The sequence below is a fragment of the Panthera onca genome, chromosome A3 (genome assembly GCF_046562875.1).
Source record: "Panthera onca isolate mPanOnc1 chromosome A3, mPanOnc1 haplotype 2, whole genome shotgun sequence".
Classification (NCBI taxonomy): Eukaryota; Metazoa; Chordata; class Mammalia; order Carnivora; family Felidae; genus Panthera; species Panthera onca.
The window spans coordinates 100,915,884-100,942,354 of record NC_138341.1 but is presented as its reverse complement, the minus strand read 5'-3'; the positions used below and the strand labels follow the sequence as shown (position 1 = coordinate 100,942,354).

Here is a 26,471-nt window from a genome sequence, read left to right as displayed (position 1 = left end):
GAGTGTCTACTCTTTCGGGCGTTTACCCCTTCTCCAGGCCTCTTCCTTCTGCGCCGCAGTGTGACTTTGGAAACCTGGAACTCTAGGGGAAACTGAAAACGGGCGTCTTGTCCGCGAGGATAAGTGCTTTCAGAGAAGTCTGAATGGGCTTTCTCTGCAGTGTGTTTCTCTGTATTTCATCCCCATTCGTAATCTGAAGCTGCTCAGAGTAAGGTTGTGAAACTGATACCACTCTCCATGAATGAGCTTGCCTCTGAATTTTGTGCACATCAAAGCTCATCCAAATCAGCTAGATTGACAGTGGCACTGATTTCTGTAAGACAGAAGTGTGCGAACCAATTCTCTTCCTCTCCCCCTTTTCTCTGGCATCATAATTAGATAAATCTGAGATAAAACTTTAGTGTCTGGAGTTGTTTCATTCTTTTCACACTGTAGCTTTTTACAGAAGAGTAGCAAAGAGAACTTGCATTGCTACTGCTAACATAGATTAAACCTGTGTACCAGAGTGAGGTCAGGTGAGGGTAGTGCAAATTTCTCCGAAGAATCCTATCTTTTTATTAGAAGGATAATGGAGTGACTAGGTTGAAAGTTGATTTGCTTGAAAATAGCTCTTAAAACTTGTAGATTATTATTGCAAGCTCTGGCTTTTATGAACACTAAGGCCAAACAGTGGACATAAGGAAGAGAATGAATGTGGAAAAAGAATCCTTTATGTAAGGCCTACTTAAAATAATTCCGAGGAAGGGGATGAAGAAAGGATTCTTTTTTAAGTGAACTACTGGGAAGAGTTAATATAATTGAACAATCCAAGTAAAATGGTCTCTAAAATATTGAAAGATTGGGTTGTATGTCATTTAATTCTATCTTAATGATCATGGGCTTATATAGAAGTAAAAATTCTGGTGTCACAAAACAAATGCTGTTGAAAATAATAGCCTGGTAGATATAAATTAGTGTAAAATAATCTTGCTTTGTTTTTGCAGTAGTAGTTACTTTATTTTCAACACACTTTTAACAATGATTTACCTTGTAAGCATTGAAAGATCGTCTGTGCCCATTTTTGTTGATGGTCTTGGAATGTTAGTTTTGTATTGTTAATAAGGCAAAATAGTGGAAATCATGGAGATTGTTTTCAGTACATAATTTATTGATGAAGTAACGATTATTGCTTAGGAACTATTTTTCTGTCATAATAATGTTCCTAAAGTAACAATGTTACAATGGTTCCTTCATGTAACACCTACATATTTGGACTGTGAAGAGCAGGCATTTTAGAATCTTTGATGTCTTGATTTTTTTTTTTTTTCTTCTAACAGTAGGGGAAAGTACAACCAAATTAATATTTTCTAAATAAAGAAGTAAATGCACAATTAAAGGTATCTAACAAAGTAAATTTCTCCTGTCTAAAACTAACCTATTTTTGCATGAAGTTTAATGTTAAAGGAAAAACATCGTGATTTGAAGACTTTAATGTATGTCTCAGTTTATCAGGGTGTCTATTTTTGGAATATTTAATATTTAAAAAGAAGGAGCTAAGGATTTCCAGTATGGTTGTTACTATTAAAGAAGCTGATGGGATGCATGACTTTTTTTCTTTCATTGCACTTGTGAGGCTGGTATTATATTTTTGCAGCTGTTACTTAAATCTAAAGGAAGGCTTACCCACCTCATTGAAATGTCAGGGCATTCTGTAAACATACTTTTACTCAGTATGCCATCTAATCGTAGGTCTGCCTACTTATGTGCTTGGTTCATAGAGCAGAGATTCATTGTAAAGGTGAAGCATTAAGGACAAGTTTTGTGTAATGCTAAAGAAACTGTATAGATGTCTGTGGTCCTCAGTATGTTTCATTGTTGAAACAAATAACTAAGGACTTCTCAAGTCCACATATGTTAAATAAACTGTTTTGAGCTATAATTTAAAACCACTTAATGTGTATTATAATTTTAAGAACTGAGACATAAATTATCTCATTGTTTTATTTTCTTATTATTGATCTTATTTCTGTTCTAAGTGTCCATACTTAAATGTTTAAATAAATGGAATCAGGGAGGCCTGGTTGCCTTCCCCTATTACCTTCTGACATTTACTAAAACTGTGAGTTGCTTCAAAATATCTCTCAACCCGATCACTGATGTTGTAATATTTCTGTATTAGTGATCTGAACTTTTTAGTAGTGTTTTGGTAAGTGCTAGTCATCCCTTCTCCTTTGTGTGAGTCTTCCAAATTTATCATTTCCTTAAAGCTTCTATGCCATCAAGACCCCCCTCCCTTCTCCTACACAAGCACATGACATTTCCTTTTAATTCACGGAGAAAATTCATGTCACGTAACACGAACAGCCATAATATCTTCCCCTGTAGTCTCATTTGTCCATTTCTTTACATGTCCTTTGTCTTTTCAGTTCTGTTCCTATCTTAAAGGAAGGACTTAAAAAAAAAAAAATGTTTATTTTGAGGTGGGTAGGGAGAGAGGGACAGAGAGGGAGAGAGAATCCCAAGCATGCTCCACACTGTTAGTACAGAGCCCAATGGGGGCTCAATCCCACAAACCAGGAGATCATGACCTGAGCCAAAATCAAGAGTCAGATTCTTAAGCAACTGAGCCACTCAGACTCCACCAATGGCTTATTGATTTTTATTCTTCCTGATCTTCCTGTAGCAATTGACAGTATTTCCCTTCTTCTACTTATTATAACTTTGCCGGTGTCTACATCACTGGCACTTTGATTCACCTGGTACATCCAGTGACATCTAAGTTTTATTTCATTTTATTTATTTGCATTTAAGTTTCCTCTTTGTGTACACTCCCTGATTATGGTGTTTTTTTTGTTTTGTTTTAGGTTTGGTCACATCCCTTACCTTTTCCTATTAACTTCCTTTAGGACCAGAAGTTTGGGTCATAATTTCCAAAATCTCTAAGCTAAACCTCTTTCCTGAATTCCAAATTCTTGATTTCAACTCGAATACCCTTTAGGCATCTTACATTCAATACAGTATTGTCCTTTGAGTATTGTAGTGTTGTGATTTGGTTTTATCATATCTAATTAAAATATCTTATTATCATTTAATGTGGCTGAAGAAAAGCCAGTTCTAGGAGCAGGACAAATGTTGGCTCCCCATTTCTTATTCACTTGTACTTATATTAAAACCTTTGGCAGTTTATTTCTGTGAAAGAATCTTTTAAAGTGATTATTTTATGAGAGACACCTGAAACTAGGTACTGTCCTTAAATCCATTCATCTTGTAATCTGCTGACAGACAGTTGGAGAGTACAACTGTCAATCTCTTTACATTGTGTAGACCTTTGGTAAATTATATGATACACGGCTGCTGGCATACAGAAACACATCGCCTTTTTTGAAGAGGTTTTCCTGTGACAGTAGTACACTATAGTGACTAATAGTTTAGGCTATCGTTTTTGACTTAGGGAGATATGTGACTGGATTTGAATGGAAAGCTTTCTTGCTTTGGACAAGGTGCTGAACATTGATGTGCTTCATTTCCCTATCTACAAAATAATAATAATACTACCAGGGTGCCTGGGTGGCTCAGTTGGTTAAGCCTCCGACTCTTGATTTTGGCTCAGGTCATGATCTTGCAGTTCTTGAGTTCAAGCCCTGTGTCAGGCACCACATTGCTGACCGTGTGGAGCCTGCTTGGGATTCTCTCTCTGCCCCTTCTCCACTTGTGCATGTGCGTGTGCGCACACTCTCTCTCAATAAATAAATAAATAAACTTAAAAAACCATCCTTAAAAAAAATAATAATACCAATTTTGCTGAGTTGTTGGAAAGATTATTTTCATTAAATTATATGTGTGAAGTACCTGCCACTCATAAAGAACAGGGACTTTTGTTTTAAAGTTTATTTATTTTGAGGTGGTAAGGGGCAGAGAGAGAGAGGGGAACAGGATCCTAAGTGGCCTCTGTGTGGAGCACAGAGCCTGATGTGGGGCATGAACTCAAACTGTGAGATCATGAACTGAGTGGAAATCAAGAGCCAGACACTTAACTGACTGAGCTACCCAGACACCCCAAGAACAGTGACTTCTTTGTAAGTGACACCAACTGTTAATAATTCTAAGGTGCATTTGAAGAATATTTTAATCTTACCAAGATGTATATTGCAAGTTGTGTTTAATCACCTCCACAAAGATATTACATTGAAGGTGTAGTTTTATTGTTGATGGCATTTTAGAATTAAGGAAATACCTTGGTAGCTGCCTTTCTTGTGCTCTTAACATTTCTATGTATTTGTCTTAGGATTTTGTATTTTATTTATGTAGCAGTTATTTTGTATATTATCCATTCCCATTTTGTCTTGTGAACTCCTCAAGGTTAAGGATCACCTTTGTACCTGCAGTGTATAAACATTACTGGCACATAGTAGACTGTTAGTAGATGTTGATTGAAAGAGTTCACTTATTTCTTGGTCTATCACAAGAGAGTCTTCCTCATCAGGCTTTGATTCCCCCTCCCTCCCACATGCCCCAGTAACATGGTGTTAACTTAACACTTTTTAACAGTCAAATATGAAATCATTAGATTTTCATTTTGATGTTTCTCAGGCCCACACTAATTCTTTGATTTGTTTATATGATTAATGTTTAAATTATAAAATAATTGCTGAATTTAAAAGTTAAATACAAATGGAGATTCTGCTTTTATTTTGCAAGAACGTTTACTGAAGATGACCTTAGAGGAGAGACGCAAAGAATACATGAGGGATTATGTTCCCCTGAACACCATCCTATCGTGGAAGGAAGAGATGAAGGGCAAGAGCCAAAATGATGGTAAGTTTCTCAGAACATTTTTAGGTTTATACTGTTCCCATTTATTTATGATTTCTGCGAGACAATTTTGACAGAAATGAATAACTGTCATTCAGTAAACAGATGACATTTTTGCTATTTGAAGTAATTGCTTGGTTGCATTTAATTGTTTTTAGCAACCTATTGTGTGTTATTTAAATTTAGGAAATTATATTAACATAATTCATGTTACAATCCACATTTATAATATGACACGTTAAAAAAAACTATTCCATAGTTGTTCTTGGCGTAATTAATATTAAGGATTTGGTGCTTTGGTGGTGTGGCCCTTTGAGTTTGTTTTGATTAGATTCATTTATATTGGATTTCTTTAAGTTATTGTAAGGATTGGATATAGTTGAAAGTGCGTTAGGAAGAACAAAGAAAAACTAGTATTTCACAGAGTTTTAAAGAAGAGTATATGTTTTGTATAGTATGGTATTATGTCTACATGTAAAATATTTGTATTACAAAATTTACTGTCAAAGTCTTTATGATTTAATGAGAGTATAGCATAGATTGTTTGAGTCAAGATATGTGTTAGAATATAAGTGAAATTTTAAGTATTGAAAAAATAGATGCAAGAAATTCTTAAAAAACAATGTAATAGATTTAATAGATACTTGATATGTTTACTTCTGAATTAGCACTCATTGCTCTGGATGTAAAGTTTAGAAGAAATAAGGTGCTTTTCAGGATTTTTAACATTTGAGAAAGAAAGGTAACTTTATGAAAGGCACTTGGAACATGCTAATTTCACAGGTTATGGTCTTCGATTGATGGAACTGTACAGGATACTGTGAGTTTAGAACAAGAAGTCTAGGATGGAATTCCAGTGGACAAATCTATGGGAAACAACAGCCCAATTAGGCTTTTCTGTCTGTAAAGAGAACACATTCACCTCAGTGTTTGCATTTTAGGCAGAATTTTTCTTTTTTAAGAAGGCAAACCATGTGGGTCCTTTCAGATTTTGCTTGAAAACATATGTGACCTTGGGCAAGTGAAGGTAGTAGTTCTACCTCAAGTTATAATGGGATCATTGGACAAGCTGATTGGGACATACACGTCTAACCTGCTTGCCCAGGGTTTTCAGCAAAATAAATGCAAATTATTTTAGTAATGGTCTGATTAAGACATCATTCATTGATAGAGAAAGTAGTGCTGTGTAATGAAAAGAATATAGAACTAGAGACCAACAGGAGAGATTTTTTTTTTGTTCTAGGACCATGCACCTCTTCCTGTTTGGGTCTCAGTTATTCTTTTGTTTGTAAGAAACTGGTATTGAATACTTCAGCTCCGTTATTTTATGGCTAGTAGATCTCTTTTTTTCCAGTGCTTCATTCATTTGATTTTCTTTCTTAGTTGCTGTTTTAGCTGGTTACTTTTCTAAGGATATAGTACGTGATGTTCTTTTAAAACACTTTTTGCCTCTCAGATAGAGGTGGATTTCTGTTGCTGCCAGAACAGTTGACAAAGCAGTAGCGATACCAGGTTATATTGCCCAATGTTGGGTCTGCTCATCTCTGCATTAAGGCTTGGCCTTTATATTGGCTGCTTCTATTTGAATATTCATATAACAGTGTAGGGTTGAATTGGATTATCAGATAACTCACAGTTGGGTGTTTTCAGAGATATCAGACACCAAAATATGTCCCCAAATCAGAAAAATACATTGAATAACACCAGTTATTCATTGTTATTCCCTAATTACTCTTATATCCCAATATAAGCTTTATAAGTGGGTTACAACTGCTCTATATATTTCAGTTTTTTCATTCATGCTGTTTTGAACTAAAAGTCTTTCATGGGGAGTGAGGTGGTGTGGTCAAAATTGTATTTCTGTTGAACAGTTTTTTTGTTTTTTCCATCTAATGTTACTTGCTCCTCTGTTGTGACCTAGAAATTAATGACTAGCCTCTTCTTTTTCATGAAAAAAAAAAAAAATGGAATGGCTCATTCTACAAGTAATATCTGTTTATTTCTTTACATGATAGATATCTTTTGTAAGTGCTTTCTTTCATTGTTTCCTATCCAGTGCTCAGTTATGCTAAAATATTAGTAAAGAGAATTTTAGTATTTTAACAATCCTTTAAAATTATAAATTAAAACAATGATAAAGAACAACTGTAGTTTTGTATTTTATTTTGAAATGTTTAAACCACTGCTTATAAATGTATATATAAGTAGATTCATATTTTTATAATGACTTAATTTTTTATGTATGAAATTTCCAATTAAGTTTTAAAAGAAGTCTATAATTCTCTGTCATAGTTTCTATTTGTAGGAAATGAACAGTATTTACTGGGCTAGCGCAATATACCAATTTCAAGTGTTACAGTTTACCATTATTACTTAAATTTTTTACAGAAGGACATTTTGACCTTGATACCCAAGATTACATGGAAAGTTCTCAAGCTGTTGTTTTTAATTTTTTTTTCTTTGCTCAGTTTTGTTTTACTGTAATTAAATGCTTTTTGTTATATTGTAAAAAGTTAAATAAGCTGGAGAGTAGCTGAATGTATTTGTCATAATTTTGATTTTGAGGCATCCTAAAGGAGGGAGCCAAAAATTGCCAAATATAAAATCATTGTAGAGAAAGAAGGAATTCCTATAAATAGACAATATTTTTACTTTGACTTGCTACTCTAGTAATACTGGCAAGCTATGGATCAGACAGGGAAGGGATGAGAGATGATTACAAAAAAAAAAAAAAACCCACAAAAAACAAACCACAACCCACTTTATTGTTCATGTTCATATTTGTCAACTGCTGTTGGTAAATCTCTGGAATTATGTGCTTTCACTTAATAATTCTATTTCATCTGCCAGTTGCTTTTTTGTAGGGAATTTTAAAGTGCTTGTCTCTTATTGTACTGTGTCTCTGTAACTGCAATAGTGCCTCATGGGTAGGTGAGCTCAATTAGTATGCTAAATAAGAACACCTCAGGTTAACTGTCTATGAAGGACAATTCTGTATTTTTTTCAAACTTTTAAATGAGCATTTAAAAACATATATAAAAATAGAGTGGTATGATGAATCTTTATGCACCAATCACCCGTTTCAATAGTTAAAACATGGCCAATTTTATTTCATCTTACACCAGTGCTTCCAAATTATTTTGAAACAATTCTTGCATATCATATCAAATTTTTCTGTAAATATATGTATGTGTGCATATGTATGTATCTCTAAAAGAGACATATTTTTTGTTGATTTACTATAACAACACTATCAATCACACCTAAAAATTAATAATTCTTTAATATAATTAAATGTCCAACTAGTATTAAGATTTTTACAATTGTCTCATGAGGGGTTTTACCTCTTTTTAATACAGTTGATTTGTTTAAGATCTAAACAAGATCCAAATGCTGCGTTTAATATATTTCTTAAGTATCTTTTAACATATAGTTCTTTTTCTCTCTGTCCTCCCCCCCTCCGCCTCCCATAATTTTGTTTGATAAATAAAGTTATTTGCCGGGGTGCCTGGGTGGCTCAGTCAGTTGAATGTCTGACTTCGGCTCAAGTCATGATCTTGTGGTCTGTGGGTTTGAGCCCCACATTGGGCTCTGTGCTGACAGCTCAGAGCCTGGAGCCTGCTTCGGATTCTGTCTCTCTCTCTGTCTCTCCACCTTCCCCGCTTACACTCTCTCTCAGAAATAAAGAAGCATTAAAAAAAGTTATTTGCCGTATAGAAATTTTCATATTTTGGATTTTGCTGACTGAATCTTTGTGGTGTCTAATGTGTTCTTCGGTCCACAGTATTTCTTATGAGTCCAGTTTCTTATAGGCTGGTGGTTAAATCCAGAGGCTTGATCAGACTTGGGTTTAATTTTTTGAAGGAATACTTCATACTTCTTTTCCATAATATCGCAAGGCAATAGTGTTTGCTTCCCTCTCTGTGTTAAGACTGATCACTAGGCTCCAGTATTGTCAGCCTAATCCATCCATTGTAAAATTTCCTATCACCTTTCACCTAATGGTTTTAGCAGCCATTGATGATCTTATGCTAATTTTATCATTTTGTCTTCATTTATTAGTTGGACTTCTATAAAGAACTTTCTCTTGTCACCTTTTTTGTTTCCATGTAATACAATTTATACAGAAAAAGCAGTATAAACTTTTCAAATTGAGTTGGTTTCCTGAAATCTTCTAAAACTAATGAAAGGGTACTTTTTAATTTTTGACTGTCATTTTGAATCTCTCTTTCTCTCTCCTTGCCACATAGGTATATTAAGTGGGAATACTTCAATGTTAACAGTCTGTAACACAGCATGTGTGTATGTGAATTTAAAGTATAGCTCTCACATAAAAACATACAATTACTGAACTGTAGTCTGAAGATGTAGTAGAAAGAGATACATACATGGATGTATGGATGGATATGATAGAAAGATGGCATTGCTTCTTTGTAGGGACAAAAATTCTCAGCTTTAATTAATATGAATTCTCTTCTCCTTTGCTACTTCCAAGCTAATGTTCTATAACACCACTCAGAAGCATTGTTGTTCCTTTCTTTAGAGGGAGCAAATGATTGGCAAAGATTATGCTATGCTTCTGCTAATTTTCTCTTCCTAATTAGTGTTAGGGAAAATAGCTACAGCTGTAAGTTTAGATGTTTGAGTCATTATTTTTAATGTTCATATGGAACAACAAAGGCAAAATGTAATAAATTATGAAGATAAATTAGATGAAAAGTATACAATTATTTTACTCAGGTATGACAATTTAAAAAAAATGGGTCATTTAGGAAGAAACTTCATATTTCATATCTTGATAGATTTCATGTCCTACATATATTCAAATTTGATTTATAGTCATTTGAAAATACTTAACTAGAAATTGTGAACTGTGAAGACTTTGTAAGTGTGAATCTTCATTTTTTGAAGTATATAAAAATATTTTGAGATGTGTGGGTTGACTAGAGAGAGGCATGTGTGTTATCTTTCATCTTGAAAAACTAGCATGTTTGGCATAGAAGTTCAACCTTATTTGCTCTCATTTTCATTATAACTAATTTCTTCTGTTAAATTATTTTACAAGAGGTGATGGCTGACAAAAAAAAAAAAATTCAAATTCCTCAATCTCTCAGCCACTGAGATCTTATTTCAGTGTAGGTAGTGAATTTTGTTTTATTTTATCTGTGTACCAACTTGACTATTGATATTTAGAAATCACCAAAAAGAAGTGTGTCTTAATATTTTGATTTCAGTGCAAAGTCAAGTATTTTTGTTCTGAGTAAATTTACGATAACTTTTTTGAATGTTAATATTTTTATTAATCACTAGAAATGGGGAAATAAGAATATAATTATGTCACTGAGTATTACATGGAGAGGGGTGAGGGACTATAATGGTAAAAGGAATTAAAAAAAATTAATAACTATGATGAGGTGGGCACTGCCCCAGATTTTCAAACTATGTCAACTATATTATTTTATTAAATATTTGATGTTAGTCACAATTTAAAATGACTAAACAGTTAGGAAAATGGAATGGATGGAATTTAGTAGGGATACAAATATTGGAAAGGAGTATTTCCTATTTAATTTTTTGATATTGATTCCTCTTTGTATTTAGTTTGAGTACTACACTTTTAAAGCAAAATGATCATCAGTCAAAGCAGAAGAAGGCTCAGAACAAAACTCCTCAGCTTCTTAGATAGAATTCTTTTATTTTGAGTGGGTGGTGATTTTTGCCCTCTTTTAAATGATCTTAAAATGAATTTAATTAAAAAAAACTGGCAATCTATTTTTGCCTCAAGTAACAAAGATCACTCTGGCTTTTTCTTTAAGCAGTTATTTGTGATGCTTTCATTAACAGCAAAGATGTTGCAAAAGTAGAACTTGAATTAGAAACAGGCATTTTTCACTTTACAGTTAAAAGTAAAGACTAGTATGAGGACTAAAATACTAAAATGGGCTGAACTTTATGATCTGGCCCCTCTACCCTTTGGCCTCTTACTCCTTTTCTTGGTCTCTGCCTCTAGCCACACTATCCTTTTTGTTTCTTGAATGTACTGTGATCCCTCCCACTGCTGGGTCTTTATCTGTATTTGCCTCTCCCTCCACCCCCCATAAGGACTTCTGTCACCTAAATTTTTCTTAGCTTTCATTTCTCACCTTGAAACCCTTCTATTTTTTTTGAAGTCTTCCCTGAGCCCTTACTTTGAAACAATTTCCTTTATTGTATACTTTCATAGAGCTATGTTCTTTTCCATAGAGCATTTATATTAATTTGTTTTTATGTGTTCAATCACAGGATTATCTTGATCCGGTTGTATCTTTATATAAGATTGCAATTACTAGGAAAATGGGATGATGTCTTCACTCCCCTTCATATCTCTGCATCTGTCATAGTACTTGTTGCACAGTAGATATTCAGTAAATACCTGTGTGAATTGAAGAAATTAAAAACTATTCTCATGATGGTATTTTTGTGCGTTATTTTGTTTCACCTTTTCCTCACTGTGTTGTAAGGATTCATGTGGGAATGATGGGCTTAAAAATTAAGCCAGATGCTTTTTAATGTAGGTGATGTATACATTTACGTTTTTGTAATATAACATCGGTTTTATTGTTTTAAAAGTTAGTTTACTAATAAATTTAACAAAGATTTTATTGAACTGTTGCATAGATATTTAGTTGAGACAAGGGTGAAAATTCATGCGTTATGTGTATTTATCAGCATTGTATGTTTTTGTTTATATAGTACTTAGTAACTAAATGTCATGATTTCAGTTTCTGTGAGTTTAAATGTCAAAAGAGCTTAAGTAAAAATGAGTGTAAACATAGACACTGAGCCTATTGTGTAGTAATAAAGTGTAGAAAAACCTTACAGTATTACCATTCTAAATGCATTTACTTTAGCATTGATTCTTGATACATAAAGCAACTGTAAGAAATAATTTTAATATTCTATCCCATTTAATCCCTTTATGGAGTTCATTGATTTGCTTTGTAAAAGAACTTGGCTACTGACAGATTGGTACACCATGAAAGAATTAGGCTAAATAACTTCTAAGAATGTTGAGAATAATGACATTCATTGTAATGTTTGAAAACATTAAATTTTTATCTTGATACTCTGTGTGAGGTTGTGAACAATGGTTTAGTCAAACATTTGTGAAGTAAGGTTAATTTCTAAAATAGAAAAAATAAGAAGTTATATAGGGACTCATGATTCACTACATGGTTTTGTTTTTCCTCCACTTTTATTTCACTCTTGGTCCTTTTACCTACTTTCCAAAATTGTTTTAACAATATGTAAATATATTTCATTGTACCTTGGAGTGTATACCACTAAGTGCTGTGTGAATTGTCCTTGTATTTAAGCATGTTTTAAACTAATACCGAAACAAAAACCACATTTTTTTTTTTTTTTGTATGTATACAGACTTGGTGTTAAGACCACAAGATGAAAAGTTTTTTCTGTGTGTCTGTGTATTTCATAAGTCTGTAACTTCACAGATTCTGTTTTCTTTTTAATCCATTAAATGAATTATACTAGTTAACAGATTTTACTTAACATTTTGGTCAGTGCAGACAGATATTTTGGGATGAATTACAGACTGGTGGTAGCCAAAGCCAATGTTTTCCTTTAATTTTCTTTTTTTCTCTCTCTGATCGTACTTCTACATGAAGAAGTCTTTATAAAGTCTTAGTCTTCGTTTCTGAAATATTTATTGAATTTTCATGTAAGTATTCAAAACAAAGATTTAAATACAATTTATAGTTTTACCTATGCCTTTGATGTAGAACCATATTGAGGATTACTGATGAAACAATCAAAGTATGGATCAACAACAAAAACCAGATGTGTAACAAAATATAGATCAACAACAAGATAGCAGTTAACAGTAGTCCATATGCCTGGCTATATCCATGCCAGGGCAGAAGATATATGTGCCTTTTGGGTTTTGGAAATACTAAGGTCTAGTTTGCTCTAACTCCAGAGAAGCCATGGGTTTCAGATTGCTGGTTGTTTGCCTAGATATTGGACCAAGATATATTCAGTTTTTGAAGAAACCAGACTATCCTGACATATAGGGGATTCTCTCATCAAACTTAGGTTTGGGATTGTGTCTGTCATATGAATATAACAGAGTTAGAGCTTTTCCACATTTTGTACTTGTATTAGTGATTCTCTTGGGGTAAAAACTTTCATGGACTGCATATATGTGTGTGTAAGTAGAGGCTTACTGCTAAATACTCATCAGGCCCGTAATAATGGAGTTACTTCCATTATTTTGATGTGTATGTATTTTCCGTGTTAATTCCGGAAGTGCAGAAGTTTTGGGATTAAACATTGCTGGTATCCGATCCCAGTTCTGCTCTTATGTGCCCTAGCCAAAGAACATGTGACTTCCCTAAACTTGTCTCTTCATTTGTTACATAGCTCCAAAGCTTGCTGTTTTTTTGTTTTTTTTTTTCCTAGAATGAACCTTTCTCTTGCATGAAACTTCTTTTGACTCCGTATTCACTACTAATCATATTTATGCTCTTAACCAATGTATAATACAATGTAGATTTTTTTCTATGCCTGTAACTATAACTATATGTGTACTTTGTTTGGATTTAGTCAGTCTGCTTTAAGAAGGTAGGAATTGTGACTGTTTATTGAAATTTTATTTTGTAGAGTCTACTGGAGGTCCTTATGTGTATTTGTTTACTAGTTTGTTTTATGTATGGTAAGTAGAGTTAAAACCGGTGAAGGAAGATTTTTTTAAAAATAATTGGTTATTTTGAAACATTAGGGCTACTTTTTTGTTTCCTTTATGAGTGTATGTTAAAGAATTTAGAAATTTACACTGTCAGATTTGAGAAGAGGGCATCTAAAATAGAAAATGCTTTCTGAATTAAAGGCTAATTTTTTAAAATTGATAACTTTTGTTATTTATCATTTAGAGTAGATAACAAGTGAATTAAAACTTCTCTGGCCTTCACTAAAATTCACTGTATGTGAATTTTAATGTCATTGAAAGGGAAAAATTGTTTAAAACAGGAGTTGACTGAACAATTTTCACATACAAAGGAATAGCATAGTTTGTACATCAGATGAGATGACTTTTTTTTTTAAGGAAAGTATCTTGACCTTTTGTGCACATGAGAAGTCTAGAAAGAAAAGACAAAACAGAGAGGCATTTTGAGTTTTGGCGCAGCCTGGGTGAGAGATGTGAGGTTATAGGCATGAGAAGAGGAGGAGGAGACTCAGGAAGGATGGCGGAGATCAAGGAGCTCCAGCAACATGGCGGGAAGTCAGTCCGCATGTAAGGACAATCTGTCCAGCCTCAAAGCATATAGATAGAATGGGGGCTGGAGTTATTTATCTTATTTGATTGCTAAAATAATGGGTGTACCTCTATGGAGATACTCAAGTGTCTAACATCTTGATTGTTTTAATGATATAATTATGCATGTGGCTCATAAGAATATTGAGTTTAACCATACTTATGAGTGTCTTTGACAAACACAAAAAATATATGCTGTATAGTCTCTGAATTCTTCCACTTGTTCAGGTGGTATGGGGCTGGACAGATAAGAAAATGTGTACCTGGAAGACTATTAGACATATTAATCTCAGCATAAGAAACTAGTTCAAATTTCTGGTAACTTGACTTGGTCCTTAAGTGTATTTAAAATCTGTTTACTCATTTTAAAGTGTACAATTTAGTGACTTTAAGTACATTTACAGTGTTGTGCAACCATTTTCAAGACCCATTTCCAAAACCTTTTCATCTTCCCAAATAGAAGCTCTGCATCCATTGAATAACTCACATCGTCTCCCTCATACAGCTTTTGGTAATCTCTATTTTATTTTCTGTGTCAATAAATTTGCCTGTTCTAGGCTTCACATAAGTAGAATCATACAGTATTCTTTATGTCTGGCTTGCTTTACTTAGCATAATGCTTTGTAGGTTCGTCCATATTATAGCATGTATCAGGAAGTTCATTCCTTTTTCAGATTAGATACTATTTTACTGTACATATATACTACATTTTTTTCATTCATCTGTTGATAGGCATTAGAGTTTTTACACCTTTTGGCTATTGTGAATAATGTTAAGAATAAAAAAAATATTTTTTAGTTCTTTGGGGTATATAAACTAGGAGTGGAATTGCTGTATTATATGGTAATTCTGTGTTTTAACTTTTTGAGGAACCACAAAACTGTTTTCCACAGTGGCTATACCCTTTTACACATTGCCATCAGCAATGCACAGGGGTTTTTCCCCATTTTTGCCAATGCTTGTTATTTCCTTTTTTAAAAATGACAGTAAAATATAAATACTACTTTTTCAGCATTGCTTTGTAGTTTTTAGTGTACAAGTCTTTCACCTTAGTTTATTACTAAGTATTTTATTCTTTATGATGCTATTATAAATGGTATTGTTTCCCTTCACTACTTAATGGTTGTTCATTGTTAGTACACAGAAGTGTAAATGATTTTTGTGGGTTGATTTTGTATCCTGCAACTTTGTTGAATTCAAGCTAATAATCTTTGGGTTTTCTACATATATGATCATGGCATTTGTGATCAGAGATAATTTTACTTATTCCTTTCCAATACAAAGGCATGTATTCCTTTTAAGCTGCTGCTGAATTCAGTTCTTATTTTGTTGAAGATATTTGCATAGTTATTTATAACGAATATTGGTCTGTATAGTTTTCTTGTAGTGTCTTTTTCTGGCTTTGGTTTTGGGTAATGCTGGTAATGGTTATATAGAATGAGTTAGCAAGTGTTCCCTCTTTTTTTTTTTTTTTTTTTTTTTTGTGGAGGAGTTTGAGAAGGATTAGTGTTAATTTTTTAAATGTTTGATAGAATTCATCTATTCCTTGGCTTTTTTTTTTTTTTTTTTTTTTTTTTTTTTTTTTTTTTTTTTTTTTTTTTTTTATGGGGGCAGCGCTTCTCCAGATTTTTGAATGCTGATCAGTCTCCTTATTAGTTACAGGTCAATTCAGATTTCCTATTTTTCAATGAGTTGGTTTTTGCTAAGTATTTCTAGTTGTTTCTAGGTATTTGTTTATTTTATCTAGGTTATCCAATTTGTTCGTGTGTAATTGTTCATAGTAGTCTTATTAAATTTTTATTTTTGTAAAATTGATGGTTCTGTACCTACTTTTATTTTTGATTTTAGTAATTTTAGTGTTCTCTGTTAATATAGCTAAAAGTTTGTAAATTTTATCTTTTCAAAAGGCCAGCCCTTATTTTGGTGATCTTTTCTATTTTTTTTTTTTATTCTTAATTTGTCTCCACCTGTCTTTATTAATAATTTCCTTTATTCTGGTACCTTTCTGTTTAGTTTTTTTGTTTTTTTGTTTTTTTTTTTTTGTTTTTTTTTTTTTTTTTAGTTCCTTGATGTGTAAAATTAGATTATTGATTTGAGATCTTCCTTTTCAACGTATATGTTTAGAGCTGTAAATTTCTCTCAGATAAATTTCTTTTTGCTTCATGCCATAAGTTTTTATACATTTGTTTCCATTTGTTTCCATCTATTTTTTGATTTTTTCTTTGCTCAATGTTCAAAAGTGTGTTGTTTAATTTGCATATATTTATTCATATTGTGATTTTCTTTCTGTTATTGACTTCTAGTTTTATTCCATTGTGAGCAGAAAAGATTCTTTTTGTGATTTCATTGTTTTTATACTTTTGAGATTTGTTTTGTGGCATAACATCCTGGATGGTGTTCCATGTGCACTTGAGAAAAATGTTATTGTATCCAGTATATATCTGTTACGTACATTTGGTTTATGGTGTTCAGGTCATCTGTCTCCTTCTTGATTTTCTGCCTGACTGTTCCTCCATTATCGAAAGTGGGATATTTAAATCTCTTTAGTATAGATCTCTATTTTCCCTTCAATTTTGTCAGTGTTGTTCATATAATTTGGGGGGGGGGGGGTCTGTGGTCTGGTGCATATATATTTATAATGGTTTTATCTTCTTGATGACTTGATCTTTTTATCAATATTTGATATTCTTTATCTCTTCTAATGATTTTTGACTTAAAGTCTGTTTTGTCTGATGTAACTACCACAGCTCTCTTGATTAGTATTTTCATGGAATATTTTGTTTTATCTTTTCACTTTTAATCTATTTATATCTTTGGTGAGCCTCTTGTGGACATCATGCAGTCTGATCTTTTTTTTTTTAATTCTTTTTAAATTCTGCCAATCTCTGTCTCTTGATTGGAGAGTTTAATCGTTTATGTTTCAAGTAATTACTGACCAGGAAGCACTCACCTCTGGTATTTTGTTGTTATCTGTATGTTTTAAAGTTTTTTATTCTTCATTTCCTCCATTATTGCCTCCTTTTGTGTTCATTTGATTTTCTTTTTTGTAGTGATATCATTTGATTCCCTTAACTTTTATGCATATTGTATATAGATTTTTCTTTGTGGTTACAAAGAAATCCCATGGGGATTGTGTATAACCTCCAAAAGTTATAAAGTTATTATTTAATCAGATTGATTCCTGCTTAACTTTATTTGCGTACAAAAACTGTTACATAGCACCATCATCCTGCCCATATTATGCTACTAGTGTAATATATTGCATTTTTATACTTTGTGTGCCCAGTAACATAGGTTTATTATCAGTTTTTATGTATTTGTCTTTTAAATTACGTAGGAAATAGTTTGCAAACTAAAATTGCAGTAATACTAGCTTTTATCTTTACTAGAGATACTAATTTCTTCCTGTGGCTTCAATTTACTGTCTAGCAGGCTTTCTTTTCAACCTGAGAAACCCCATTAGTATTTTGTATGTCTACTGGTAATACACTCCCTCAATCTTTGTTTCTCTGGGAATGTGTTTATTTCTCCCTCAAGGACAGATTGGCTGAATATAGAATTTTCAGTTAACATTCTTTTTCCCTTTCATCCCTTTAAACAAATCATACCACTCTTCCCCCTTCTGCCTCTAAAGTTTCTGATGGGAAATCAACTGATAATTTTATTGAGGATCCCATATACATGATGAGTCAGTTCTGTCTTGTTGCTTTTGTCATGGTCTTTGACAGTTTGATTATGATGTGTCTTCTGTGAATTCTGAATTCCTCTTGGAGTATGTTGATATTTTGATATTTTTGATTTGTAGATTGATGTCTTCCATCACATTTATGATGTTTTGTCCATTATTCTTCAAATTATCTTTCTGACTTGTTCTCACTTTGTGAGACTCCCATAATGCATGTGTGGGTCTGTTTGTATCCCTCAAGTCTTTTAGGCTTGGTTCACATCATTCTTTTGTGTTTATTTTTTTGTGCTTGATAATTTCAGTTCTTTTATCTTCAGGTTCACTGATTCTTTCTTCTGCCCACTCATTTCTGCTGTTGAACCCCTCAAGTGAATTTTTTATTCTTATTGTGCTTCTGAGCTCCAGAATTGTAAATTCTTTTTTTTAATAATTTTTCTTGTTTTATTTTCTGTTTATACATTGTTTTCTTGATTTCCTTTTTAAGGTGGTGGTTTAAAGGTCATTGTCTGGTAAGCTTGAAACATGTGGACTTCCTCTGAGATTGTTTTTGTCAGTTTATCTTGTTTGTTAGCATGGGCCATTTTTTCTCTTGTGTGGTATATCTGTATAATTGTTGAAAATTGGGCATTTGTTGTGATGCGATAATTGTGGAAATCAATTCTCCCTCTTTTCCAGGGATTTTTGCCCTTTTTTTGATTGCTGAAGACTATTTAGTTCATTTGTTTTGAGATTTTTCCTATTTTTGCATAGACTTGTCTTTGTCATGTGTGATCATTGAAATCTTTCTTCTGTTAGCTTGTGATTGGTTCAGGTTTTTACAGGCATTTCCTCAGGAGTTATCCCTGTCTTTGAAGATTAGCTATATGCTGGGACTTTTCTTCAGCACCTAACAAGGTCATCTCTGAATCTAGGATCATCTTTAAGTGTAAACTTAAGGTCTTCTTAATTTTTTTCATGAGCTTGTATCCTGTCTGGACACGCTTATGACTTTCTAAATTCTTCTGTACGTGTCTGCTTTTGAATGTTCTTATTTTCCAGAAAGTCTTACCTCATCTTTTCCTCTGGACATTACAGGTCTATTGTATATCCACCCTTAATCTTGCCCTAGGTATATGTGAGTATATAGTTGCCTAGCAACTTTTATAAGCAGTGTCTGTTGATTTTTCCACCTTAGTTTTGAGTTAGGTGAAATGGAGATGAATGTCTTGCTTCTGTTCTTCAGATATCCTCTAGTTAGGTTAGAATAGATTTAACACAATGATTTGCAAATAAGGTCTGTTCTGCACCTTCTAATTTGTTTTGGGAAAGAGGTGGGACATGGATGAGCACAAACATTACCTTTTAAATATGGGTTTAAACCCACAATATGGGTTTTTCTCTTTTCTTATGAGAGAGAGTACATGCACAGGTGGTGGTAGGGGCAGAGTGGGAGAGAGAGAATCTTAACCAGGCTCCATGCCCATCATGGAGCCCAGTGTGGAGCCCTACTTGGGGCTTGATGTTGTGACTGTGAGATCATGACCTGTGCTGAAATCAAGAGTTGGCCTCTTAACCGACTGAGCCATCCAGGTGCCCTAAGATAGGTTTTTCTTTTCTTTTCTTTTCTTTTCTTTTCTTTTCTTTTCTTTTCTTTTCTTTTCTCTTTTCTTTTCTTTTCTTTTCTTTTCCTCTTTCTTGCTTTCTTGCTTTCTTGCTTTCTTTCTTGCTTTCTTTCTTAAGTTTATTTTTTGAGAGACAGCGTGAACAGGGGAGGGGCAAAGAGAGAAGGAGTCACAGATTCTGAAGCAGGCTCCAGGCTCTGAGCTGTCAGCACAGAGCATGACGCGGGGCTTGAACTCACGAATTGCGAGATCATGAATGAGCCACCCAGGGGCCCCCAAGATGAGTTTTTCTTAATTGGGTGTTGGCTTGGTTTCTGTAAACCTTTGACTGTTTTCCAGCATTTCGACCAGTTTGGTTCAATTTCTGCATGTTGTTTTTGATGTTCCTGTGGACAAATGAGAGCTTGGAATGACCTGGTCCACCATTTTGGTTGAACTTTATAATTTTGAATGTGAAAACCAACTGTGTTAGTTTAGCTACTACTAGCTGCTTTAACAAATTCTCAAAAAGCTTGATCTGATAGAAATTCATTCTGTGTCACCTAACAATCCAGTGTGGGTGTTCATGATTGGTTTCAGTGGAGGGGTAGTGGTGGTTGGTGGTTGGGTTGGGGGATAGGAGTGTGCATGTATGTGTGGAAGAGGGGGGTGGAAATTCTGTTTCACATAGTCCTTTAGAGATAGAGCTGATAGAATCTGTGCCTTCTTTAACATGTTGCTTCTAAGATTGCCCTGATAACCATAGGGGAAAGAGTAAAATGAAGGGTTATGTCAGAAGTTTTTATGAGCTAGGTCTGTAAATGGTGCACCTGACTTCGACTGATGTATCTTGGGCTGGATCTCGGTCACATGGCCATATTTAATTGTCGGAGAGGCTGAGAAATGTGATCTAGTCACATGCTCAGGAAGAGGGTGAAACTGGAGACTGGTTTTGATGAATTGTAATTTCTGTCGTATCAGCAATACACAGAACTATCATATTCTGTTGAATGAGCTGTAAGAAACACCATTATTTTATATTTCATTGAGAAGGAAGGGGAAAAAAAGCACTATCAATTAAATTATTACACAATGCACTATATTCATTCTGATCTCCTTCAATAAATACAAAATTTTCATATTTACCAAGTTATACTTTTATGATACATCATCCTTGAACATATCTTGAAATTATAAGTGAAATAAATTAGTTTAGGTATTCCCAAAATGTCTTTGCACTCAGAGTCTAATTCTTCTGAATCTTTTTTCCACCCAGTGTTATTGGTGTTTGTTTTTCCACAAAATTATTTTCTGTGCAGTTAGAGTTGATGATATAACAATACTTAAAATTTTTCTTTTTTCTGGATTTTTTTCTAAACCACTGATACTTGTCCTGCAAGTTTTAGTGCTGGCATTTTCTTGATGTTACCAGATGGTGTTAATGCAAGATTTCATCCAATTATTAGGACTAATACTCTTTATTGAAACGGTCATTAAATGGACTGTTACTTGAAAAGTTGAGAGGTTGCAGTTGTCTAATTATATCACCAGAAATAATAAGTAAATAAATTCTTATATATGCAGACAGTGAAAATTGTCATGACCACCATCTCCCAGCAGCAATTATAAATGCCTTTAATTGTAAGGCATTTCAGAGATGTTAAAATGTTTTTTAAAAACTCAGCTTAGAATTGAAGATGTATACTCTGTTGAATTTGTTTTGAAGTTCAATTTTTTTTTAATGTCTTTTAATATTTAAGATTTTTTTTTTCTAATGATGCCCTTCGTTTTCCAGGAAATGCTGGCTATTTGACTTTATAAATATAGTTGCATTTTAGTTTTTCAAATTCTTTAGAGTAATAGATAAAGTTAGGGCCAAGATAGAGCAGCTGTTTGGAGCCTTGGCTCAAAATTAATTGAGTCTGATTTTAGAACAATGCAAGAAAACTTTTAAACACCCTTAATCACTTCTAAGTAGAATGAAGTCTGACACAGAGCATTTCCTGTCATTGAAAGTATTCAGAAAGGTTCTGGATGAAAATCAAAGTAAAAGCACTTTCTTCACCGGGTGGTAATTGAACAAGATGTTGTCTAATCTGTGTCTGACTACTGAGATTCTTATTCTAAAATAATTTAATTTTGTATAAGTGATGCTCCCTTTTCTGATCTGTTAGTTATTGGAACACCAGTAGGATTTTTTTTTTTCCTTTAAAACAGACAACTACATGCAAATTATTTTTCTGTTTCTAGTTAAGTGATTTAACACACTAAGCCAAGGCATTCTGATTGGCACAGGGGGAGCATGGGTTCAAGGAATAGCACTTTTTTCTTTGCAGATTTTGTTGCAAAATATTGTTACCTGACCTTCCTAGAGGCACAGGAAAATTCTAATTGTTGATTCTCCCAGGGTTTATTTGGTGTAAGAGGTCACTGTGAATTTCTTTTTGATTAAAAAAATCTTACTGAAGAGATCTTTCTTTCTTTCTTTCTTTCTTTCTTTCTTTCTTTCTTTCTGTTAACACAGTAACTTGTGGTCACTGTTTGGAATTATCAATACTAAACAATGAAAAAGGAATCTACTCACCTTTCTTTCCTGTTTGTAGCTCAAAAGATTATTACCAGGGTGTTTGTATACCTTTGGGTTGCAAATTTAATAGATAAAGGACAACCAATTTTTAGGAAGAGAGACAGGCATGGATATATCTTTTTCTTATTTTCCTCCACATATCCAAAATATATGTCAAGTTACTTGAGATTTACTAAAAAGTGACATAGTGAATATAACACTCCCACTTTACTTTTGGTCATTCATGACTTACTAATAGCTCCAGCCTGAGATCTTAAAGATTATTTAACTGAGTTCATTGAATACTATATGGGTAAATACAAGGTTTTCATGGTAATAGAAACAATGGGATAAAAACATGTCTTTTTTCTAAATAGGGTTGTGATATTATTCTAAATATTTCATGTATCTTTCTGCATGGGAGATCTCTCTAGATTTCTCTTAACCTATTTCTGACCAGCTATATGAAGTAATTTTTATTTCAAAGTAAATATGTTATATCTCTGTGCATATGGAATAACTCTTACTTTGACAATGAAAAATTGCTTAAATGCTCTGACATCTGAAATATGTCTACAAATTAACATTAGAACTTATTAAGGCTTTGGAATTATTTCTTAAAATGAGTTGTTAATTGCAAGTAAATAACATGTAATTTTCCTTTAAATGTTTGTATTATTTAAAAAATAGTATTAAAGTTAATGAGAACTCAAATACTTATCCTAGGCATTACTTTATAGTAAGTGTGATGTATAAGGTGTTGGAAATCACTAAAGGTAGTTGCTACTATACATTGTATATCTGTGTATTCATAGTGTATTTTTATAAAATAAAGTATTTAAATCATGGTTGCTGTAAAGTACTCAAAAGCTATAAAAGCTTATAGAATTAAATAGTGGTAGTGTCCCTTTCCCAGACACCAAATTCCATACAGATAATAATTAATAATAGTTGATTATCTTTATAGGTCTTTATGCATTTTTTAGTTTTTTTTTATTCAACACAACGATGTATCAGGAAGTATTCTAAGTAGTAAAAAAAATAGTGGGGAGAGATTAGGAAAGCCTAAAACGATAGGAGGTAAGTCATAAGATAATGGGGAATTGAGACCACGATAGGTTAACTAATCCTATGGTTAATGGAGCCAGTCTGGCACTAGAGTCTGTGCTCTTAATCCTTTTACTACTTATGCTTTTACAAATATTCTGTATGTGTATTCATATATAGTGTTTTGTTTTTAATGTAAAAACTAGCATTATGTATACATGGTTCTTTCAAGCTTGAGTTTTCCCACTTAAAACTGTATTTTGATGTTTCCTTGATTTTTATTAAATGGCTATATGTCTTATCATAATTTATTTAACTTATTTACCATAAACCATTCTTGATGGACACTAGGTTTGTTTTTTTGTTTTTTTGTTTTTTTACAATTACAAACAACTTTATGATGAATGTTTGTAGAACTTGTGTATATGTCTGAGGACTTCTGGGAGATACAGTCCTAAAAGTGGAATTGTTGCATTATAGGCAGTACACATTTGAAATTTTGGTAAAACTGTCAAATCATTCTCCATAGCCGCTGAAGTAGTTTATATGCACATCAACACTGTATGAATACCTGTTTTCTCGTAACTCTGCCAAAAAAAGGTGCCATTAATTCCTGAAATGTTTGGCAGTGGAATGGCTAAAACATAGTAAATGTTTGCTGTTGTGATTTGTAGGTCCTCAAAATTTCCTATTTATTAATTATTGAAATATTTTTTGTGAGTTAACTCTTCATAACTATCACCCATTTTACTATTGGATTGCCTGTTTGGGTGTTTTAACTTTGTAAATGTTACAATATCTTTTAGAAGTCTGTTGAATGATGGTTAAGAATGCAGACTTGAACCAGACAGCCAGGTTGGCTACTGGCTCTGACACTTCTTTGGAAAGGTTGCTGAATCCCCCTGTACCTCAGTTACTTCATTGGTAAAATGAGGTTAGTGATGGCGTACCTCAAAAGATTATTGTGAGGATTAAACAAGTTAGTAATTATAAACAGCAAAAAACAGTGTCTACTCTTAAGTGATCTGAGTGCTAGCTTTTATAATAATGATTGCTGTTGTCATTTATGCTGTCTTGTTTTAGCAAAATTTGGAATTTTTGGTTACACTGCATGTGTTTTTTTAAATGTCTCTTGCATTTTAGATTTTACTAAATTTAAGACTTTTTTCATTTTTATAAAAAGAAACTACTTTTACAGTTTCTTCAAAAGGTTGGCTTATTTTTACTTCGGGTTTGTTATTTGCATGGGATTTCTTTTTGTGTGGTAGGAGGTAGGTGGTCTTAGATTTGTTTCCCAATAGATACTTACTCATCTCCACTGATGTTATCTTAATCATATACTAAAATGTCCCTGTGTGCAGTGGATCTCTGTATCATTGTGATCTGTCAATTTTTGTATCAGTATGACATTGTTATAATTACTATAGTTTCTTGATAACTTGCAAAAAATCCACTTTCCTTCTTTTTCAAAAATTTTGCTGTTATTTTGATACACTTTTTCAGACTTATTTTAAATTCTATTCATAGAATATTCATAGAGGTCTATTTATATTCTATTTTAAAAATCCTATCAGGTTTTGAAAAAGTTGATCTCATTACAGTATTGAATGTTTTTATCCAAGGATACATCTCTCCAAAAACTTAATAAACGTGATACTTGCACATGGAGAGGCAAACAGTATAGGAGAGCATAAAATGAAAAATAAGTCTTTCTCTCTGACTCACTTCCCAAATTTGTGACCACCCTTAATAGTTGATATATATGCTAGAAAATTTTAGCCTTTTGTTTTATACTAAGGATCATGTGCTAATACTATTTATGTATTTTTTTCCCATCTCATAATCCATCATGGATATCCTCCCATAAGAAATTCTAATAATTTACTTCATTTTTTTGTATAGGCTTCATAGTCTATTTAATCACTCCCTTCTTGATGGGTATTTTGGTTATATCAATATTTGTTCTTAATATAATATTTACACAGATATTCTTGTATTTTTATTGTATGTGTTTCCATCATAAAAATAATGGAATTTTAGCAATTCCATGGAATTGCCAGGCCAGAGGCTCACGGTTGACAGTTGTTTTTAGTTTCCACTTTAAAAGTGTTGAACCATCGTACTGTTCCTACTTCTAGCATATGCATAACACATGCTTCCCAACACCTACTCTGGATTTTATCAACTGTATTTTAGTTTTGCCACTCCAATTATTTGCTATTAAAAAATTTTTTTTTAATGTTTATTTTAGAGAGAGAGTGCATGTGAGCAGGGGAGGGAGACACAGAATCCAAAGCAGGCTCCGGGCTCTGTGCCGTCAGCACAGAGCCCAATGCGGGGCTCAAACCCACAAACTGTGAGATCATGATCTGAGCCAAGGTGGATGCTTAACTGACTGAGCCACCCAGGCGCCCCTGCTATTTTTTTAAATTATGAATGAAGTTGAACCTATTTTACTATGTTCATTAGCTATTTAATTTTCTGTTGAAGAACTTACCATGACCAAACTGTGTTCTAAGTGGATTGCATATTCATTTAATGAATTATTTCCTCATATGATTTGCTCATTTTAAAAAAAAAAGTTTTTTTCTTATTAACTTTCTAAGAATTCATTCCTAAGAGTAAATTAAGGAAATTACTTACAGTTGTATGTATTACAGATTTTTTGTTTCACCTATTGTCTATTTTTAGTGATTGTGTATGTATGTATTTTACACACTGTTTTATATGTTTTTGAAGTTTGTTTATTTTGAGAGAGAGAACATGTGAGTGGGGTAGGGGCAGAGAGAGATGGCAAGAGAGAAACCCAACAGGCACTGCACTGTCAGTGGCAGAGCCCAGCATGGGGCTTGAACTCAGCATAGTTGTTGAGATTATAACCTGAGTCAAAACCAAGAGTCAGCCACTTAACTGACTGAGCCATTAGGCACCCCCACAACTTTACATTTTTATGTAATCAAATGTTTTATAACTTTCTTCATCTTAGTCTTGTCACATTTGGTTAGACTTATTGCTAGATATTTACTAGATTAAAAATATTATGAACGGGATCTGTATTCCCACTTAATTTTCTGATTGGTTATCGATGAGGTATAGTAAAGTGCTAATTTTTGAATACTGATCTGGAATTTTGTTCCTAGTCACAGTCTTTTAAGAGATACTTTTTGTTAATATACCTTATGGTCAAGTTAGCTAACATACAGTGTATACAGTATATGCTTGCCTTCAGTAGTAGATTCCTGTGATTTTTCACTTATATACAACACTCAGTGCTCATCCCAACAAGTGTCCTCCTCAATACCCATCACCTGTTTTCCCCAAGCCCCCAATGCCCCATCCATATCAACCCTCAGTTCTCTGTATTTAAGAGTCTCTTATGGTTTGTTTCCTTCTCTGTTTGCAACTATCTTTTTTTTTTTTTCCCTTTGGATTTTCTAAATAGGTAATAACGCTTTCTGCAGATTATCTTCCTGTAGCTTCTTAATATTTGTA

The 26,471-nt window shown here is 33.1% G+C and overlaps 2 protein-coding genes across 2 annotated transcripts in view; one reads left to right on the top strand and one right to left on the bottom strand.

Annotated features, from left to right (window-relative positions):
• Positions 1–70, bottom strand: part of SEL1L2 (SEL1L2 adaptor subunit of SYVN1 ubiquitin ligase) — a 123,520-nt gene extending 123,450 nt beyond the window's left edge. The window contains exon 1 of the mRNA XM_078444287.2: positions 27–70. The gene's annotated coding sequence lies outside the window, so the exon portion shown is untranslated. The remainder of the gene's footprint in view (positions 1–26) is intronic.
• The window catches only part of MACROD2 (mono-ADP ribosylhydrolase 2), a 2,034,677-nt gene that overhangs the window by 844 nt on the left and 2,007,362 nt on the right, over positions 1–26,471 (top strand). The window contains exon 2 of the mRNA XM_060611757.3: positions 4,678–4,794. Coding sequence (XP_060467740.1) covers positions 4,678–4,794 — 117 coding nt within the window. The remainder of the gene's footprint in view (positions 1–4,677; positions 4,795–26,471) is intronic.